Source organism: Eumetopias jubatus, unplaced genomic scaffold (assembly GCF_037043125.1).
Source record: "Eumetopias jubatus isolate StellerSeaLion01/CBP00866 unplaced genomic scaffold, mEumJub1_p1.0 scaffold_9, whole genome shotgun sequence".
In the NCBI taxonomy this organism is placed as follows: Eukaryota; Metazoa; Chordata; class Mammalia; order Carnivora; family Otariidae; genus Eumetopias; species Eumetopias jubatus.
Window position 1 is genome coordinate 59,064,205 of NW_028274815.1, and position 22,955 is coordinate 59,087,159.

General features: G+C 34.9%; 1 protein-coding gene across 12 annotated transcripts in view; it reads right to left on the reverse strand.

The window, feature by feature from the left end:
- Window positions 1-22,955, reverse strand: part of EHBP1 (EH domain binding protein 1) — a 709,442-nt gene that overhangs the window by 90,696 nt on the left and 595,791 nt on the right. For all 12 annotated transcript variants that reach the window (XM_088026509.1, XM_088026513.1, XM_088026508.1 and 9 more), the window contains 3 exons: window positions 6,552-6,730; window positions 5,650-5,698; window positions 709-1,608 (listed from right to left, as the gene is read on the reverse strand). In XM_088026509.1, coding sequence (XP_087882635.1) covers window positions 709-1,608; window positions 5,650-5,698; window positions 6,552-6,730 — 1,128 coding nt within the window. The remainder of the gene's footprint in view (window positions 1-708; window positions 1,609-5,649; window positions 5,699-6,551; window positions 6,731-22,955) is intronic.

Genomic DNA, 22,955 nt, shown 5'->3' on the forward strand with positions numbered 1-22,955 from the left:
ATACATAAAAGCATTGTATGATTAAAAAACCCATGCTTGAATAAGTCTAAAAGAATTCATTCAATAAGTATAAAATAAAAATTCCATGTGATAAAACAATTTATCATAGTTTACTGGCAATGTCTTTCTTTCCTTTTGGTACATAAAATAATGGTGTATCTTATAATTGATGGTCCCAGAGATTCAATTAAATATAGTAAATACTGTAAGGTCAAATTTGTGTCATATTCCCCTCACGGGGAGGAATCTGGATGTTACTGGAATTTTTAACCACAAGTAAAGATGGGACTGAAAACACCAATTACAATGCAACTAAAATATTTGAAGAAAATACTTCAAATGGGAAATATTTAATTTAGCATTACATATTTTCAGAATGATATTCCTACTAAATGGAAGAGTGAAATATCTTTGACTTATTCTTACAGTGAAAAGTTCTGTTTTTATAGGTAAATAATATTTTGATTTGAAAAGCTGACATTACTCTTCAATCTTCAAATTCAGATTTATTTGTAGGCTTAAAATAGTATATCATAAACTTTAAATGAAGTGCAGGTATAGTTTAGATTTTTCTACAATGGTTAATTATACTTTACCTTTAATCATTTGTAGCATTTGAAAGTGCTCTATGAATACAAAACCCCCCAAAATATTCAGAATAACTATTTATTTATTAAATATAGGTATTCATCATTCTAACTCACTTACCTGGACTGTTTTTGTGGAATGATCTGCATGATTTAAAGTGGTTCTATCAGTATCTGGATCAGACTCTGTCTGCCTCAGGGAAGTACGTTTTTTCTTTGTAAGGTCTGCATCTCTATTGTAGGAGAATCCAAGTTTGGAAGTGGGAGATAAACTTGGTTTTTTGATCGGTGATTCAGGATCTGATCTGCATTCTAAGGGTCTGGAATGCTCTAACTTTTCTTTCTCCAAATTATTACTGATGTCTAAAGTCTGAAGCTTTTGTTCCCCTGTCTCATAAATGGAAGGTGGAGACACATCCTTCTTCTTATCACTAACATATAAGTCACTTAATTCTAAAGTCTCAGCTTTCAGTAGTCTCTTCTTGCCTAACAAAACTTGTGCGTGGGTCGAATCTGTATTGTAACATATTCCAGGGTCATCGGATCCTGAAGTCCTTCCAGAGCTCTGCTGGGACTTTTGGGGTTCTGTGTCACTTTTAGTCCTGCGACAGTAAGGGGAGGCTGTACTTGGACTAAGATGATCATCAGGAGTCTGATGTTCACTTTCTGACTCTCCAACACCACTGTCATTTACAAATACAGAATCATCTTGCGACAAGAAGTCTACCGCTCCGCCGCTCGAAGGCTGCAGTTCAGGCTCCCGTTTCAGATCACTAAGCTCCGCGTAAAATTTTTCCTGATCAACAGAACTGTTTGTATCTGTTTCATAGTTTCCAACTTTATATGTGCTCTTACTGCTGTTTTCCTCTATCTGGACAACATTCAGTTCTTGGCCACTGAAATGTGCCCTGATTTGATAGAGATAAGTCATAACAGTCAGTTTGTCAGGAATTGCTAATAAGACCATATCAGAAGGTTCCAACAACCGGGAAATTCCTATGCTGGCAAATCCATCATATGCCTTCAAAGAAAGGAAAAACAAAGATATACTGAATAATTCAAACAATCCATGCATTTTAAAAACAGAAAAGAATAGATATTAGCTAGACATACTGTGGTAAACATTTCACAATATACTGAATCATTATGTTGTATACCTATAGCTAATACAATGTTATATGTCAATTACACTTCAATAAAAAAGTTATCAAAATAAAGTTTAGTTACCATTAAAAAAACACAAAATTTTAATAGATTTTGTTGTTGTTGGAGGGCATACTACATTACTGACATTATTGCCACAAGAACAAAACAAAATTCCACATCAGAAATTTGTAAAAGTGGGGAAGGTGCAAGAAAAAAAAAAGTTTCTTATTTAGTAACAATTGAAATGCGCTTTTCCAATAAAGAAAAATAAGCAAAAGTTAGAATTAAAACAAAAAAAATTTGAGAATCAATTTTTATAAGGAACTAAGGTATAAAGAAATAATAATCTAGAGTTTTATCATTCCTATCAACCTCTCTTTACCATGTTTCATATAACTATAAAACAGTGATTTGTGAAGAAAAAGGATAGCTACATATCCCCAAAGACCTAATCCTAGATTACCTGGTATAAAAATGCAAGTGCTTAAATTATTTAAGCCTAGAAACATAGAAACATTTTTTAAATGCCCAATTAAGACTGATTTTCATAATGAGAAGAGTGATTGCATTTTCACTTCATCCATTTTGGAAAGAATGAAATGTTTTGAGTACTACAACTTAGTTGAGAAAGTAAGGCTGCATTGTATTATTTTTGTTAGCCTTTAAATGACTGGCACATCAGGTTTTACTAGTTTTGAAGAATCAAAGCTGTTTCTCAATTTACAATTAATTATTACTATCCTGAACTAACCCTTTAAAACAGCAGTGTTGCTAGGAAGCATTAAAAATATGGTTAAAGGTTCAGATATACCCTCAGAAAAAGTATGGACCCCCTAGTTGTATTCTCACTTTGGAATATAAAATGTCTATCTTTGTAACAACCCAGATGTAGGTTCATAACTCAAAGTTTTTCTTAAAAGAAAGGTTAGGAAATTATGTAACAATTTAGAAGGAATTACTCTTTTGCACTTACATGTTGAAGTGCATTTCTACCTTTGAATTTAATCCTTGTCTCATATTCTTCCTGTAGTTTAATAAATGTTGCGGAACAAGTAAGAAAGAAAATGAAAAATAAATTGCAATATTAAAACCTCTTCAATTTTCACAGCACTATGTTTCATAATATAGGTACCTCAAAATATTTACTCAAGAGAATGGCTCAGTTGGTGTGCATGTTTAGGCCTGTTTGTTATTTTACGTGTTTTAGGAAAATTAAAGTCATTTTCCTCCTCATGTGTCTTGACAACCTGATTGACAGACATCAATTGCAGACCATCATGAAAAGCACCACAGGCAGTATTCTAAACATTTCCCAATTATCTAAAACACTGACATACTGGTTAAGATCATATGTCATAGGTAAATACCTTTTTTATTCAGCACTTTTTACAGATCTGGGAAAATGATTAGCTTCCTTGTGGGGAATCTCCTGCTGATGTTTTGCTTTATGTAGCAATTCATTTTATGCACACTAACTGCACTAAAAAAACATTTAAAAACAAACTGGGTTTCTTGCAAGTGAGGTCAAGACTTTGTAAAGGAATTTTCCCATAGGTTAACCTCTTCTCCTGCGGTCAATCACCTGTCTTTTTAGCTGTTTGTATGTGGAGAAAAAGAAGAGGTCTTTCAAAGAAAATTGTCTTATTCATTCCTAGATGTTATTTAATTGGTAAGGAGGAGTCATTGCCAGTTATGTTACGTATCTGCATGGAACTTAAGACACAGGCAGTGTTTCTTGTGCTCCCTTAAGTCCCACCAGGGGCAGATGGGGTTATCGGGAAGAACTGTGTGAAGCCGGAAATAAATCTGCAGGTAGCAACTGATACTCAATGTAGATATCAGGTTGGAAGTTGCAAAGTGATGAAAAGGAAAGACTGTAAAACATTTCTTCAACTGTGCAATGAACAGGATCATCTAAATTAAAATCCTTTCAAAAAGCCATAATTATCTGCCCTGGAAGATCTAATTGAGAAAAAATTTTAATAGGATATTCTTTTCTACATAGTAATACGTAAACCCAAGGTATGCTCATCATTATCAAGTTCCTGAAAAAAAAATGTAAAGAAGTATGACCTAAGCCTTAAGGCAAATCTCCATACTCTTAAAAATACATAGCTGGGTACAATCAACAATGTTTCACTTTCAAAATTTCAAACAGTAATTTAAAAAGCTTCACTTTATAAAAATAATAATGGTTTATTTTATTACACTTTTATCTGCATTTAAATTAACTTCGTATTTTATTCAAATGCAAAAGAAATGCAGGCATAGAACTATCATATCTAAAGATACAATTTAATTGATGACAAAACAGGCATTTCACTTTGATAGACACAAGCTCTCCAAAATTATACAAGAGATAATTCATGAGAATGACTTACTCTGTAGCATGCCCACCACAGATGTGATTTCTATAAAGAAAAATATACTGATATTTTAAGATTACCTTTTTTGGTGGCATATTTCAATTAAAAAAACTGACAGTTTTAAAATTTCTCCAGGCCAGCATCATGCATTTGTAAAGAAAAAGGGTTTTTTAATGACAATACAAATTTTTGGGTTCAGAGAGCAATAAAAGTAAAAAAAAAAATTGTTGACTTAAATTCTCATCTGCTAATTGAACTTCTATCAAGATTCCCTTTACAGATTTTTTTTAACACTGGTAGTTTTAATTATCTAATTTAAAGTAGAATGAAAACTTTCAGTCTTGACCAGAGGTTATTAATCACTTTGTTCCCTGAATCCTTTTGGTAATGAACCCCTTCTCAGAACAATGCTCTATATTTATAAAATACATAGGATTACAAAAGAAACCAATTATATGAAAAATAAAATTATGAAAAATATTAGTAAAACTGAATTTGAGAAACAGCAATACATGTGCTTTTTATGAATGTATTAACAACTGTAATTTTGAAGAAGTGATTAGTTTAAAAGATATTTGAAGATACTAAAACTGCAATGTAATATCAAGATATCTAAGACTCTCAAGGTGATAAAGTCGCAGGAATGGCTAATGTTAAACTGGTGTGTTGCCTAAATTCATAACTGAAGGAAATACTAAATTTCACTTAAAGAATTAAGAAAATAAAACACATTTTCCTCCTAGTCATGTTCAAGAACCACCTGAATTCTATCCATACCGCCCAGATTAAGAACTCCAATTCTAAGACAACATATTTCATTAACTTTTCAGTTGAAGAATTCAATGCAACATAAAACACATTGAGTACCTACTATATATTGAATTAGTGCTTCCCTCCTTTCTCATGTCACAGTGCACATACATGACTATAATACTGTACTGTGCACTGGGATAAATAGTTAAGTTAGCCTGTGGCCACAGTTAGCTGGCTCAAGAGCTTCTGGCAACTTAGACCCACACAGCTACCCTGAAGGCTGAAAGGATCAATATCCCCAACTGGGAAGTTGTGACCTCAGCTGGCTAATTAATTATGTGGAAAAACTGTAGAGTTTACCAGAAAATGAAAAAAAAAAAACCCAATGTTCATATCTTTCTGCTTCTAGGAACATATGCATTCTTTCTTGTATACCCATTAGGCTCCTCCCCTCACCCCTTCCCAATAGATTTTCCTAAACTCATAATCATTTATGGTATAACAGCTTTGGGTGCACTTTTTAAAAGCTAAATCTTGACTATATGCTTTAATAAATATTTAACAGTTAATGAAGTCCATACACATATTAAAATCTGATGCTAGTCCAGCACTTGTGATCTTTAAAGGCTATGACAACTTAGAGTAAACCATGCATCCTATTTGAACTACAAAGAAGCAGACTACCTTCTGTGAGTTGCAGTTATGACCTCAAAAACAACCTCAGTTTCCCCACATTAATAAAAGCCACAGAGGAGCCAAATTTGAAACTATGTATTTTTTTCCTTGGCAATTCTTACCTTTTTGTTGTTCTCTTTAATATCTTGAGGATTCAGAGACTTGTAGTCACTGAGGGAGAAAATGGCACAGTAGGTACATATAGTATTTGATAAAAACAGCTGTTTTAAAACAAACTGAATCTAAAATTTTGACATTCTATAATACCAAAGAGTAACTAGCAATTTCATAGCAATTCAATCAACAAAACTAATAGTGTGGAAAATTAAGGAAATAAATAAATAAGTAAATAAGTAAATAAATAAATAAATAAAAATAGTGGTTACATGTTTCATTGCCTGAAGCTTTCCATCTAAAAGAGAAGTTAAGGCAGGGTACCAGAGACCAGTCTTGACAACCAAACTGACCATGAGGTAATCCCTTGTTGTCAATGTACAAAGAGCTACTGGCTTATTTGTCTCATCTCATTTTAACAGCCACACAATTTTCATAATAATTTGAAGTCAGTTCTTTGTATGAGATTAAGAAGAAAAAAAAAATTTTTTTTTAAGAGAAAAGATTGGTTTTAGGCATTCAGAAGGGAGAACTTTTCTTTCTGACACACATTTCTTTTCTCAAAAAGCAAAAGTATGGGTAATAAACAAAGTCAACTATTTCAGGACACATGTTAAGAAATTATTTGTTTTTGGGGCGCCTGGGTGGCTCAGTCGTTAAGTGTCTGCCTTCGGTTCAGGTCATGACCCCAGGGTCCTGGGATGGAGCCCCGCATCGGGCTCCCTGCTGTGCGGGAGGCCTGCTTCTCCCTCTCCCACTCCCCCTACTTGTGTTCCCTCTCTCGCTGTGTCTCTTTCTGCCAAATAAATAAATAAAATCTTAAAAAAAAAAAAGGAATGATTTGTTTTTTTAAAAAAACTGTCTATTATTTACAAAATATTTATAGGGAATGGAAAATGTTTCTACTTACATTAAATCTGGTCTAAAGTGGTGTAATATTGCACAAAAAGATAAACCATTTCTCCACGATGTAGTAAAATTGGTGATTTTCACTCCCCGATAGTTTTTTGTAACTTCTTTGCACCATACAAGCAATGACTGACTAGCATTTGGCTTTCGCCCCAAAACAGGACTTGGTATAGGACTTGGCTAGAAAAAAGGAAAAGAGGAAAACATTAAAATAATTTAATGGAAGATGAAAATTAACATTAATTGACCTAACTAGATTATTTAAACCCTTTGATGTCAGTTTAGGTCCTTCAAAACTGTCAATTCAAGACAACTATAACCTCCAAGAAGGAGACATGAATCTTAAGTTATTATCTTCAGTTTTAGCCTATGGCATTTGCCTGACAAGAACGTAGATATGCAAGATTTTAAACTCATACATAAGAACAAGCCAAGAGCTATACTGATGGAAACATTATATTAAAGTATTTAAATACTTAAGTCTGAATATCTGTGTAACTCTTACACCCTAAGAAATTTTCCCCAAATATAATCATGTACAAATATAGTTCCTTTTTGACTGGATTAAAAATAATGTATTTTGAAGTCTAACTGTAGCACAAATTGTTAGCAGGGGAAAGATCAAAAATCCTCGTTTTTTTAAAATGCAGTGATTATGCATTTTAGATAGCACAGTGATAATCATACTCAGACATTTCTTATATAAATTTAATGATGGTAAAACAGATCTAGAGTTATTAGCAGCAGTCAGGCATTGGTAACAACAGCACACAACAGTATGTAATTTGGATTTGCTCTTTTGAATTATCACTGAGAGCTACTTTTGTAGGTCAGTTAGAGGTGTGTGTGTGTTAAATCTTAAGTATATTCTTTGTTTTTCCCCTTGTTAATATACTTAATGATGACAAAAAAAATCCCAAAAACTACATAAGACTTTTATCTTAAACTTTTATTATTCTTAAAAACACGTCACTTTCTTTTACTGAGTAACAATCACATTTTGTGATGGTAACTTTAGAGGCTGGTACAACTGAAAACCATAAAGAAAACTACTAAATGTTTCTGGACTTTAAATTATGCTACCAGGGGCGCCTGGGTGGCTCAGTCATTAAGCATCTGCCTTCTGCTCAGGTCATGATCCCAGGGTCCTGGAATCGAGCCCCGCATCGGGCTCTCTGCTCACCGGGAAGCCTGCCTCTCCCTCTCCCACTCCCCCTGCTTGTGTTCCTGCTCTCGCTGTCTCTCTCTCTGTCAAATAAATAAAAAATCTTAAAAAAAAAAATTGTGCTATCAGTTAAGAGTGCTGACTATAAACATAAAATAGAGGCCCTCTAAAATAAGGCGAAAGGGGAATAATTATTTACCCCTACCATCACTTAACTTTAACAAGCAAACCATTCTTGCCACACACCTTACTTAAGAAAGACCAATGATGCCCCCACTTGACAAAAACATGTTAGTGCCAAACAATTAAAATCATCAACTCCTGAGGTAATTATGATTATGCATTCACTGCTCCCGTGAAAAAACTACTAAGAAACACCAGAAATGTAATTTCTTATTTTTTATTGTATTTTTATTAACTGTCAGATTAACAAACTGAGCAAGCATGAATCTTGCAAAATGCTGTCCTTTATTATTTTTTTTTAAGATTTTATTTATTTATTTGATAGTGAGAGAGGGAACACAAGCAGGAGGAATGGGAGAGGGAGAAGCAGGCTTCCCATTGAGCAGGGAGCCCGATGCGGGGCTCGATTCCAGGATTCTGGGATCACGACCTGAGCTGAAGGCAGACGCCCAACGACTGAGCCATCCAGATGCCCCAACAAAGTGCTGTTCTTTATGTAATCACCTATACAAAGTAAATGCTAAAAAATTCACAGGCCATAAAATTCAATAAATTTGGATCAATTCTACTTAATATGAAGAAGGAGGTAAAAATGGAATTCCCAATGTAATAAACTATTTACTTTAGAATAAATAATAGATCTTTTAACCACATCAATTTGACATGTATAAAAATGAACTATTAAATATCTTTTCATCTAATGGTGACTTTCCACTGTGATTTTCAAATTGTTCTAGTCACTTAACCTGGAAGTAGAGTGGAGAATGGTCTATGGATGAGGTAGGAGATCAATGAACTGGGCACAAACACATTTTTTTCCTTAGACTTCCTATTAAAGGATTGTTTTTAATAAAATGCTTTTCTTTATCAAATTATATTATTAAGGCATTAACTCATTCCAAGTATGAAGAAGAAGTACATAGGCCAGATAATCTGCAACTATCATTACACTGATTGATTCCAATTATCAGTAGCACACAGATAGGTCATGTACAAAAGTCATTATCACCATCTAGAGTAGCTTACCATGTCATTATTATTATCAGTATACCCTTGTTTGTAAGAAGGCTCAATATGAAAAGCCTAGAAGAACTAAACTAAATTTTGGATTTACCCTAACATAACACCCTTGAATTAAAAAGATCTTACAGGGATGCTTACTGCACTGCCAAAGAAAAATAAGTCATTTGTAACTGAAGAAAAAGTCATTTGTAATTGAGGAAACTTGATAAAAATACAAGGCCTATAAATGGTCATATTGGTTGCACAGAAAGAGGACTGAGGTAGAACCATTGTACAATAAATCATCCACTTCAGAACAGCTGATCTTTCATCTAATATTTTGCAGAGGGTCATAAAGAAATAAGCAGTTAAACAAGTTCAGAGCCTTCAGGATATTAATGAATGTAATTGCTTGTTTCTTGCTATAGCTGGCTCCTGATGTGGCAGGTTACTTTACTTCTCTATGTCTCTGTTTCTTCATCTACAAAAGGTGGATTGTAATGGTGTAAATCTCATGGTGTCACTGTAGTAACAGGACTGCCTTACCATCCTCCCGCCCATTATTGCTCATTACCACTCTCTCCCTTGATCACATTGAACTGTAGTAACCTCTTTGCTGTTCTTTAGATACCCAAGACGGTCCCACCTTAGCGCCGTTGTACAGACTGTTCCATCTGCCTGCTCTCCTGTCAGATATCTGCATGGTTAACTCCAATGCAACCATCTTCATTATGCCTATTTTAACTACCCTATTTAATAATGCAACTCATCTCTATCATTCAACCTCAACGCCACACTCCTGACTACCTTACCTTGCTCTATTTTTTTCCATAGTACTTACCATCTTCTTATCGTTCATATACTTTTTTTGGTTATAACCAAAATATGATTATTGGTCATGCTTACTGCTTATTATTTTGTCCATTCTCACCAAATAAAAGGGCTATGAAGATACAGGTTTTAGTTTGTTTAGTTTATTACCTTATCCAAAGCATCCAGAACAGATCCTGACACATAGCAGGCACTCAATTAATACTATTAAATAAATACTTGGCACAATGTACGGCACAGAGAAGCATCTCTGTAAATGTTAATTGTAATTATTATTACTACAACCAATAAATTACCAGCACTTGAACTCCTATTTTTGAGGGTCTTCTGGAAACTTCAAAGGCCATGAATTTCTTCAAGATTAGTGAAAAATACTTTTGAAAACAAAACTTTAACTAGAAGATAGACCTGACACTTTACTGCAAAATGGGGCACTCGGAATTCTTGGCAATGCATCTATTTCTATGGGTTTGGTGAAAAAAGTTCTCAACGACTGTAATATAGTGCTTTCCAAAGAAAAGAAGACACCAAAATCTGACCATTAATGGTAGAACCAAACTTTCAGATGTTGGAACAACTCTTTAAAAGCTCTTTATTTTTGCAGGGACTGGATGTATGAGAAGGCATCTTTATTTAACATACTGGGAAAGTAAAGGACAGATATTACAGTTATCTTTTTTATGCACCAAGAGAGGAAATTTCTAAGAGGCATCTAATTATAATTATGGTGAGATTAATCAGAATCTGACTGATTTTGATTAACTGATTAACTAGCTGATTCTTCCAGTTCTCTCTCAATCAAGCTACTATATGGATGAAATTGCACCAATCTCAGCTTAACCAAGAACTACAAATTGATGTTAACCATCATGATTATAGAGCTAGTTTTAAGTGCGGACAGTACAGAGGAAATAGGACTTGAAACCACTGTTTCACTTAACAGTTCTATTGTCTAGTATGGATAATTTTAATGCATTTTTTCTGTTAACATAGTATTTTACATATTAAAGACAGTAAGGCCACTTAGTCACTCTTGCTATCAATGGCAATAGGAATGCTTTCAGAAAACCTGTCGAATAACTTGTTACAAAATTTCCTAAATTTTAATAGCTGCAATTCCATTTTTTCTGCTCTACCCCTCTCACTATAGTTGTTTTCTCTTTGCTCTTTCCCCTTCTTCCACTGATATAAGCACATATATATATCCCTCTAGGTATTGCTCTAAATAGTTTTCTCTTTCCACACTTTGAGCTGATTCACTCCCAGGATTTCAACTATCACTTCCATGCAGATGATTCCCAAATATACATTTATAGTTCAAACTATCTCAAGTTGACATTTCCAGCTGGCCGTCCTTCCTGCCATATAAAATTCAAACTCAATATGTTCAAAACCATAATTATAATCTTTCCTAACAACCTGCTTCATCCTCTCTCTGTTTACAAATGATACTGCTATTGTCCCAATTATCCAGACTTTAAATCTCAGAATCAGCTTTGACCTCTTCTTTCCCCTATCATCCTTTATTAGTTAATCCATGGGAAATTTTGATCCTATTGTTGTAATCTATCTTCTTTTGCCTAGCTATTGCAAAATCTCTCTAATAGGTCTTCCTTCTTCCAAATTCTCCCTTATCTGATTCATTGCCATACCAACAATCTTCTTAAAGCACAGGTCAAAGCCTCTCATGACTCGTAAACATATAAAATGATGTCAAAATACTTTTGAACAAAGAACCCCAAATCTTTTTTAACATATCTACTCTCTAGGATGATTCACCATTTTCTAGAATCACTATGCTTTCCTCCCTAACCCCAGCTCCCCCACTTCCTGTCCTTGATCATACAGATTGTCACCACACTTTGGAGTATTTTCTGTCGCACGTACAATTGCTACAATTCCACTCTACCTTCAAGATTATGTACAGTTGTCATCTTGCACATGAAATCTCTTTCCAACTCCAATTACTAAGGATTTTCAGTATTCCTTTGACTCTCATCTAGAATTTTTACTTACAATGTATTATTTCTTCCATCCACAAAAACTTATTAATTTTTCATTAATCTATAAAGTATACTCTGAGCACTTACTATGTCCCACAGACAATGTTAAAACCCTTACATGGATTAGCTCATTTAATCTCACAACTCCTTTGAGATAAGTGCTATTATTCCCAATTTCAGTTGAGGAAACTAAAGTTACATAGCTAGAAAGTGAAGGAGTGAGAATCTATATCAAGGTGTTCCCACTCCAGAGCCTGTGCTCTTAAGCAACATGCATTTCACATTTCAAGATAATGCAGTTTTAGGACCTCAGGAGAAACTATAAATTTCTTGAGAAGTTGCCTTAGTCAACTTCTTAGATGACTGGCTGTCCCATGTATATTAAATTGATTCCAAAAAGGCAATTAAGGCAAACAATTTAAACTCTAGGAGTATTTAGTTAATAAAACCCTTTATCCATTCTTTGGATTTTAGATTATTGGTTGGAACTAGAACTAGAACTATGTAAGTCCAGAGCAGTGAAATATACATTACCATTGCTAAAATTGTAGAACATTTTGGTCTCCCTACTGCTGATTCTGGGAGCCTTCCCCCAATTATTACAAATTTTTAAAAATTTATTTATTTGAGAGAAAGAGTGAGAGAGAGAAGGAGAGTACAAGTAGGGGGAGGGGCAGCAGGAGAGAATCTTCAAGCTGACTTCCTGCTGAGCCGGGAACCATGCAGGGCTTGATCTCATGACCCATGAGATCATGAACTGAGCTGAAACCAAGAGTCAGATGCTCAACCGACTGAGCCACCCAGGCACCCCCAATTATTACAAATTTTTGAAAACAACTGAGGAAACCGTGGATAAATCTTAATATTTGGTGAGCTCAAAACAAGAGCAGTGGTGAAAATAAGAATATTTTTATCTGTAGTGTTTATTCTTTTTCAGAGTGTTTTCATTTAAATAATTTCATTTTATTCTCATAGTAAAGTTAAGTTATGTTATTTTGCTATTTAGACAATCAGGAAGATCATCCTGTAATTAAAATAATACTAAGAGGAACTTCTGCTTACATTAAAGCAGGACCACCATCTGAACACAATTTTTAAAAAGCTGAACAAAATGTTTAGAAAAGTTTCTAAGATACATCAAACAACTATCCTCAAGCCTAGACCGTGGAAAGAGTAGAAAACTAGAGAGTGGGCAAAGCTCTCAGGGATGCTTTTATAATGGCTGTTCTGGAAGAGTGAACTGAGATGCAGAGCTGCACTTATAGTAGACCCCCAAATAGCAATATGCACCCCTCAACCCTCAAAAGTAGAAAAAATAAATAAAAATGAGAACAAAAAATAGTGAAATTGGAAATATGCTTAAAATAAGAAGGATCAATAAAGCCAAAAGCTGCTTCTTTGAAATGACAAAATCAATTAAACCTCTGATATGACTGACAAAGAAAAAAACAGGAAAGCAAATTCCCAGGAAAGTATGGCTTGAAAAAACAAAAAGCCTGGATAGTTCCATATCTATAAAAATTTGAATCTGTAATTAAAAACCTTCCTATAGGGTGATGGGCATTAAGGAAGGCACTTGATGTAATGAGCACTGGGTGTTATATGCAACCGATGAATCACTAAATTCTACCTCTGAAACTAATAAAATAACAAAAACCAAAAAACCTTCCTATAAACAAAATTCCAGTTGGCTTTACTGACCAGTTCCACCAAACATTCGAGGAATAAGTATCTCCAACATTACACAAATTTTCCCGGGGAATAGGAAAAATTAGTTTATTCCCCAACTCATTTCATGATCCTTGCAAACTGTGATACCAAAACTCAATAGAAAAAGGCAAAATTACAGGAAAAAAAACTTGTCATGAATATAGAAGCAAAAGTGCTAATAAAATTATTAGCATACTGAACCTAGCAATTTATAAATTGAACAAATTGGACACTTACCAAGAAAGGCACGTTTGACTTAACATTAGCAAATCTATTGAGGTAATTTGCCAAATTAACAGATTATAGGGGAAAATATGTAGATATAATCATCTAAACAGATATACAGAAACATCTAATAAAATGCAATATCCATTTATATTCTATAAAATAGTCCTGGCGAGATGCCTGGGTGGTTCAGTTGGTTGAGTGTCTGCCTTCGGCTCAGGTCATGATCCCAGGGTCCTGGGATCGAGTCCCATGTTGGGCTCCCTGCTCAGCAGGGAGCCTGCTTCTCCCTCTGTCTGCTGCTCCCCCTGCTTGTGCACATACTCTCTCTCTCTGACAAGTAAATAAAATCTTTTAAAAATATGAAATAAATAGTCTTAGCAAAGTAGTAGTAACAAGATTTCTTAACTTGTAAAATCTTCAGCAAATATCTCAATGGTAAAATATTTAAAGTTTTCCCCTTGAGACTGAGAATCTACCACCACTTTTATTCAACATTGTAATGGAGGTCTAGCTAGTTTCATAAGGCCAGAAAAAGATATAAGGTTGTAAATAACTGGAAAAGAATCAAAATTATAAAACTGACATTATTTGCAAATGATATAATGAAGTACATAGAAAACCAAAAGAATCTACAGGTAATTTATTAGAATGAATATGAGAATTTAAGAAAATGGGTGGATACAAAAAAAGCAGTGTACAAAACCAACTGCATTCCTATACACCAGCAAAGCAGTTAGAAATTTAAATTTTTAACACCATTCACGGTGGCATAAAAAACAAATACCAAGAAATAAATCTACAAATAATGCACATAAGTGTTATTAAAAAACTATCAAACTTTACTGTGAGAAAATAAAGGAGTCTTAAAGAGAGGGAGAAATATACCATATCCATGGATTAGAAGACACAATTATAAAGATAACAATTATTTCCAGAGAGAAAGGGTTAACCTAAAGACCTAAGACTTTCATGAGGAAATGACCTCGAGTTTACCTTCTAGCAACATTCCCACGGAAATATATTGGATTAGATTAATGTGAAAGGTCAAGTTTGTTACCAGGCAACATTATTTATTGTAAAAATGACCCTAGTTCGGGGGACTGCATCTAGACTTGGAAGCTTGTCAATAAACTATAAATGCCTACTGAAATACAAAGGCCACAGCTTCCCTGTGTGATTCTTGTAATCAAATGTGTCCCTTGAGGGATCTAACAGTTATAGGTACAGACTATTACAAGAGTGTGTATCTTATAAACCATAGTGATCCACACTTACCCATCTTACAAATGAATAGTTCATGGGGAGCTGAATTATGGCACTACAGACCTGATGCTCTAATGCCAACATACTGTATTTCCTGCCCTTCTATAAAGCTAAGTAACCTAGTGCCAAATTATTTAATACACACACACACAGGGCCTATAATCAGAATGAAAATTTGCTCTATCACATTAGTATTCAGAGAACTGTACAAGGCACTACTACACACTTCTCCCCAGAAAGGCTAAAATTAAAAACTCTTTTAATTAAAATGAAATTAAAATTTTAATGAAATTAAAAATACCAAGTGTTGACAAGGATGTGGAGCAAAGGGAGCTTATACAGAGCTGATGGGAAAACTCTGGCATCATCTATTATGGTAAATCTGAAGATGTGCATATGCTATGACCCAGGAATCCTAGGTTTATAACCTACAGAAATTGATGCTTACACAAGATAGAATACATGTTCAAAAATGTCCACAGACGCACTGTTTACAATTTCCCAGATCTGAAAATAATCCAAATGTTCATTAGCAATAGATCTTATAATTGTGGTCTATTCTGACAGTGAAATACTTCACACACACAGAGAGAAAGAGAGACAGAGACAGAAAGAGAGAGGAAGGGAGGAAGGGAGAGCGATTGAGAGAAATACAAAACACATTGAATCCTAAAACATACTATTGAACAAAAGAAAACAGGTACAAAATCACATATACATACCATATGATTCCATTTACATAAAATGAAAAACCAGGCAAACCTAAACTATGTTGTTTAAGGATTTGTACTTAAAACTTCTGGAGTGATTTCAAAGATCTAATTCTTCTGGTGTTTACACAGATGTTCACTTAATTTTCTTAAGCTGCCTATTATGTTTTATGTAGTCTTCTGTATATATTTCACATTCATTTCTGTTTTACAGCAAAAAAAGTTTAAGCATATTGGAATTGCTGGTATTAAAATGATGAAGTAATAAAGATGGTGATTTCCCCACTCAATCTGAAAATCACCTAAAGGTAACAAGGACAATGAGAAACAAAAGTAAACCGTTTTTCAGCCTGAAGTAGGAGACATAATGTAACCCTGACCTGCAATATATGGGGATGTTCCAACAATAAATCAATAACCAAGCTCCCAAATTACCAGAAGAATCACAAATAAATAAAGAAGGCAGAACTCATACAGTGCGAAAAATTTAAAAGAAAAGTAGAAAGCATAATTATAAAGTAGGATATCAGAACCAAGACCAAATATATCTAATAATTATGTAGAATAGAGAGGGTAGAAATAGGCCCACATACAACAGCAGTAGAGAAAAGGATGAACTTAAGGAACTGTATGAAAAGACTGGTGGTAATATTAACAAGTGTTACTCTTGTTATATGTGTAATCAAATATGACAACATTTGGAAGATCTGCATGACCTGGGGCATCAATATTTTCCAATGAACAATGATGTTACAAAACCATGCATCAAAAAAATATCCATTTCAAAATGCAAGATAAACCAAGGTATGATTTCAGATTCCATATGGCAAATATCACTTGTGAATTTTGGTGTAGTATCAAAGAAGACAATCCACAATGATTTAAAAAGTCCATTAAAATTCTTTTTATTCTCCTAACTATAAAATATGTGAGGTCAGATTCTGTCCATATACTTCAACCAAATAGCATACTTACAACAGATTAAATACCAAAACTATCTTCTACTAAGCCAGGCATTAGAGTATGGTAAAAATTTCATTCTTTTTACTAAATTGTTTTTGCTTTGGAAAATATAGTCATTTTTCATAAAAAAATGTTTATCTTAAAAAATGTAATGGTTTATTATTTTATTTTTTTATTTTTTTTAAAGATTTTTATTTATTTATTTGTCAGAGAGAGAGAGAGAGCACAAGCAGGGGGAGCAGTAGAGGGAGAGGGAGAAGCAGGCTCCCCACTGAGCAAGGAGCCCGATGTGGGACTCGATCCCAGGACCCTGGGATCACGACCCGAGCCGAAGGCAGATGCTTAACAACTAAGCCACCCAGGCGTCCCAATGGTTTATTATTTTAAATGAATCAATGCATTTTTAAATTTTCTCACTTTTAGTTTCTAATATTATATATATATCAATAGGTATAACTCACATAAAAATTCTTTGGGGTCCTAAATAACAATTTCTTTTTAAGATTTATTTATTTGAAAGAGAGCAAGAGTCAGAGTGAGAGTGAGAAGGGGAGGGAGAGGGGGAGGGAGAGAGAGAGAAAGAGAGAGCACGAGCTAGGGGAGGGGCAGAGGGAGAAGCAGACTCCCTGCTGAGCAGGGAGCCCGATGTGGGGCTCAATCCCAGGACCCCAGCATCATGACCTGAGCCAAAAACAGACACTTAACTGACTGAGCCACTTGGGAGCCCCTTTAATTTTTTCTTTTTTTTTTTGGAAAGAGAGAGAGAGAATGAGCATGAGTGGGGGCAGGGGTGGGGAAGGGCAGAGGGAGACTCGTAAGCAGGCTCCACACCCAGCGTGGAGCCCAACATGGGGCTCAATCTCATGACACTGAGATCACTTCCTGAGTCAAAAATCAAGAGTCGGATGTTTAACCGACTGAGCCACCCAGGCACTCCCAAAACATTTGTATTATGGTAAAATACACATAATTTAGTATTTACCATTTTAACCATTTTTAAATGCACAGTTCAGCGGTATTAAGTATATTCCTATTGTTGTGCAACCATCACCACTGTCCATCTCCAGAACACTTTCACCTTGCAGAACCGAAACTCTATACCCATTGAACAATAACTCCCCGCTTCCCCCTTCCCACAGCCCCTGGCAACAATTCTACTTTCTGTCTCTATGATTCTGACGACTCTAGGTACCTTATTTAAGTGGAATCATACATATTTATCATTTTGTGACTGGCTTATTTCACTTAGCACAATATCCACAAGGTCACCCATGTTATATATGTCAGAATTTTCTTGCTTTTTAAAACTAAACAATATTCCATTGTATGTACATACCACATTTTGTTTATCCATTCATCTGTTGATGGACACATGAGTTGCTTCCATGTTTTAGCTATTGTGAATAATGCTGCTATAAATGTGAGTGTACAAATATCTCTTTTAAGATTCTGCTTTCAAGTCTTTTGGGTACACATCCAGAAGTGAAATTGCTGGATTATATAGTAATTTTATTTTAAAACTTTTTGAGGAATATCTATAGTGTTTTCCACAGTGGTTGCACCATTTACAGTCCCACCAACGGTGCACAAGAGTCTCAATTTCTCCACATCCTCACCAACACTTGGCATTTTCTTTATCTTCCTTTCTTCCTCCTTCAATAGCAGCCAGCCTAACGAATGTGAAGTGGTATCTCACTGTGATTTTGACTTGCATTTCTCTAATGATTAGTGATTTTGAGCATCTTTTCATGTGCTTATTGGTCATTCATGTATTTTCTTTGGTGAAATGTCTATTCAAGTCCTTTGTTCATTTGCTTTTTGTTGTTGAGTTTTAGGAGTTCTCTATGTATTCTGAATATCAGCCCCCTCATCAGATATATAACTGGGAAATATCTTCTATTATGTAGGTTGCCTTTTCACTCTGTTGTTTCCTTTCACAAGTCCTTTCATGCATATAAGTTTTATAATTTTCATGAAGTCCAATTTGTCTATTGTTTCTTTGTTACTTGTACCTTTGGTTTTATATCCAAGAATTCACTCTCAAATCCAAACTTGTAAAGCTTCTACCCTATATTCTCTTCTAAGAGTTTTATGGTTTTAGCTCATAGATTCATGTCTTTGATCCATTCTGAATTAATTTTGTACAGGTGCTAGGAAAGGATCTAATTCTGTTATTCTGCAAGTTGATATTCAGTTTTTCCAGAACTATTTGTTGAAAAGACTGTACTGTCTCCACTATATGGACTTGGCACCCTTGCTGAAAATCATTTGACCATATATGCAAGGGTTTATATCTGGGCTCTCTATTCAATACCATTGCTCTATATGTCTGTCTTTACATCAGAACCACATTGATTACTGTAGCTTTGTAGTAAGTTTTGAAATCAAGAAGTGTGAGCCCTCCAAAATTATTCTTTTTCAAGATTGTTTGGCTATTCAGGGTACCCTGAGAGTCCATATGAATTTTAGAGTGGATTTTTCTATTTTTGCAAAAAACTTTTTTAGGATTTTGATGGGGATTGCATTAAATCTGTAGACCATTTTGGGTAGTACTGACATCTTAATCTTAAGTCTTCTAATCCATAAACATAGAATGTCTTTCCATTTATTTGTGTCTTCTTTAATTTTTTTAAAAAATTTTATTTATTTGACACACACACACACACACTGAGAGAGTGCACAAGTAGGCAAAGTGGCAGGCAGAGGGAGAAGCAGGCTCTCCACTGAGCAGGAAGTCCGATGCGGGGCTCAATCCCAGGACTCCAGGATCATGACCTGAGCAGAAGGCAGACGCTTAACTGACTGAGCCACCCAGGCGCCCCATTGTGTCTTCTTTATTTCATCATTGTTTCCTACTTTTCAGTGTAAAAGTCTTTCACTTCCTTAGTTAATTCCTAAGTATTTTATTCTTTTTGATGCTACTGTAAATGGAATTGTTTTCTTGAATTCCTTTTCATATTGTTCATTGTTAGTGATAAAAATGCAACTTATTTTTGTGTTCACTCTGTAAACTTTGCTGAGCTCATTTATTCTAGCAATATTTTTTGTGTGGCATCTTTGAGGTTTTCAATCATCTATGCAGAGGGATAATTTTACTTCCTCCAGTCCAGTTTGGATGCCTTTTGTTTCTTTTTCTTGCTTAACTGCTCTAACTAGTACTTCCAGTATTACACTGAATAGAAGTGGAGAGAGTAGGCATCCTTGCATTGTTCCTGATATTAGAGTAAAAGCTTTCAATCTTTCACCATTGAGAATGATTATCAACTGTGAGTTTTTCATATATGGTTTATTATCTTGAGGTAACTCCCATCTATTCCTAGTTTGTTGAGTGTTTTATCATGAAAGGGTACTGAATGTTGTTATATACTTTTTTTGCATTTATTAAGATAATCATACAATATCTATCCTTCATTACATTACTGTGGGGTTGACTGATTTTCATATGCTGAACCATCCTTGCATTCCAGGAATAAATCCCTCTTGGTCACAATGTGCAATTCTTTTAATATATTGCTAAATCCAGTGTACTAGTATGTTGTTGAGTATTTGTGCATCAATGTGTAAGAAATACTAGTCAGTAGTTTCCTTTTCTTTTAGTGTCTTTGTGTGTCTTTGTTATTAATGCAATGCTGGCCTTACAGAATAAGTTAGGAAGTATTCCCTCCTCTTCACTTTTGGGGAAAACTTTGAGGGTGATTTGTGTTTTTTCTTCTTTAGATGTTTGGTTGAATTTACCAGTGAAGCCATAAGGTCCAGGGCTTTTTACTCTGTTGGGAAATTTTTGATGACTGATTCAAGGTCCTTATGAGTCATAGGTATATTCAGGTTTTGTGTTTCTTCATGATCCAGTGTTGTAGGTTTTTTATGTTTCTAGGAATTTATCCATTTCATCTAGGTTATCCACTTTACTGGTATACAGCTGTTCATGGTATTGTCTTATAATTCTTTTTATTTCTGTAGAATTGGTAATAATGTCCTCACTTTCATTTTTGATTGTAGTAATTTGAGTCTACCCTCTTTTTGTCTCAGTCCATCTATCTAAAGGTTTGTCAATTTTGTTGATCTTTCCAAGAACTAACTTTTGATTTCATCAGTTATCTTATCTTTTTTCAAAGACTTATTTTTTTAGTAGTGGTAGCTTTACAAAAAATGTAGAGGAAAGTAGAGATTTCTTACATATCCCCTGCCTCCACACATTCATAACCTCTCCCATTATCAATATCTAATGGTACATTTGTTATCAAGAATGTCATCCATCACCTCATGTAGTCACCACTTCTTTTTTTTTTTTTAAGATTTATGTATTTGAGAGAGAGTGTGCATGAGTGGGGGGAGGGGCAGAGGAAGAGAGAGAATCCCAAGCAGACTCCCCACTGAGTGCAGAGCCCAACATGTGGCTCAATCTCATGACACTGAGATCATGACCTGAGCTGATATTAAGAGCTGGAAAAAAAAAAAAAAAAGAGTCGGACACTTAACCAATTGAGTTACCAAGGTGTCCCTAGTCACCACTTCTTCATGGGTGGTGAAAACACTTAGGATCTATATTTTAGCAAATTTCGAGTATACAACACAATATTTAACTATAGCTGCCTTCCTGTACATTAGATGACTAGATCTTATTCATACTAGATAAAACATTGTACCCTTTGACCAACATCTCCCCACTTCCAGTTTATCTTAGGGTTCACTTTTAGTGTTGTACATTCTATCAGTTTGTACAAATGTATAATGACATATATCCATCATTATAATATCATACAGAATACTTTCATTCCTCTGTGCTCTGCCTAGTCATACTTCCCCTACACCCTCCTCCTGGCAACCACTGAGCTTTTTACTGTCTCCCCAGTTTTGCCTTTTCCAGCATGTTATAGAGTTGAACCCATACAGTATATAGCTTTTTCCCGATTGGCTTCATTCACTTAGTAACATGCATTAAGGTCCCTCCATGTCTTTTCATGTCTTGATAGCTCATTTCTTTCTAGTGCTGAATCTAGACCTGTTATCTAGTTTATTTACCCATTCGCCTACTAAAGGACATTTGGGTTGCTCCAAGTTTTAGCAATTATGAGAAAAGCTGCTATAATCATCCATGTGCAGGTTTTTGTGTGGATATAAGTTTTCTATACCTTTGGGTAAATACCAAGGAGCACAACTGTGGGATCATATGGTAAGAGTGTTTACATTTTTAAGAAATAGCCAAACTGTCTTCCAAAGCAGCTATATGCCATCTTGGATTCCCACCAGCAATGAATTAGAGTTCTTGTGTTCCACATCCTCATCAGCATTGGTGATCAGTGGTCCTGATTTTGGCCATTCTAATAGATGTTTAGTGGTATCTCATTGTTTTAATTTGCATTTCCCTGATAACATGTGAGGCGGAGCATCTTTTCATATGCTTCTTTGTAATCTTAAATCTTCTTTGGGGGCACCTGGGTGGCTCAGTTCGTTGAACATCCGCCTTCAGCTCAAGTCATGATCTCAGGGTCCTGGGATTGAGCCCAGCATCAGGCTCCCTGCTCAGTGGGGAGTCTGTTTTTCCCTCTCCTCTTGCCTCTCCTCCTGGCTTGTGCTCTCTCTCTCAAGTAAATAAATAAAATTTTAAAAATCAATCAATCAATCTTCTTTGAAGACGAGTCTATAAGGTCATTGGCCCGTTTTTTAGTAAGGTTATTTGTTTACTTATTGTGGAGTTTTAATAGTTCTTTGTATCTTTTGGATAACATTTTTTAATCAGATGTGTCTCTTGCAAATATTTTCTTCTTTTGTGGCTTGTCTTCCCATTCTCTCCATATACCTTTCATACAGCAGAGGTTTGTAATTTTAATGAAATCCAGACTATCCATTATTTCTTTCATGGATCATGCTTCTGGTGTGTTATCTTAAAAAGGTGTCACCATACCCAAGGACATCTACGTTTTCTTCTAGGAGTTTTAGAGTTTTGCATTTTATATTTAGGTCTATGATCCATTTTTTTTTAAAGATTTTATTTATTTTATTTATTTGACAGAGAGAGACACAGCGAGAGAGGGAACACAAGCAGGGTGAGTGGGAGAGTGAGAAGCAGGCTTCCTGCTGAGCAGGGAGCCTGATGTGGGGCTCAATCCCAGGACCCTGGGATCATGACCCGAGTCGAAAGCAGATGCTTAATGACTGAGCCATCCAGGTGCCTCTCCATTTTGAATTAATTTTTGTAATGGGTACAAGGTCTATGTCTATATTCATATTTTACATGTGGATGCCTAGTTGTTCTACCACCATTTTTTCTATTGTTTTTCTATTCTCTATTTCACTTATCTTTGCTTTTATTTTTATCATTTCCTTCCTTCTGCTAGCTTTGGGTT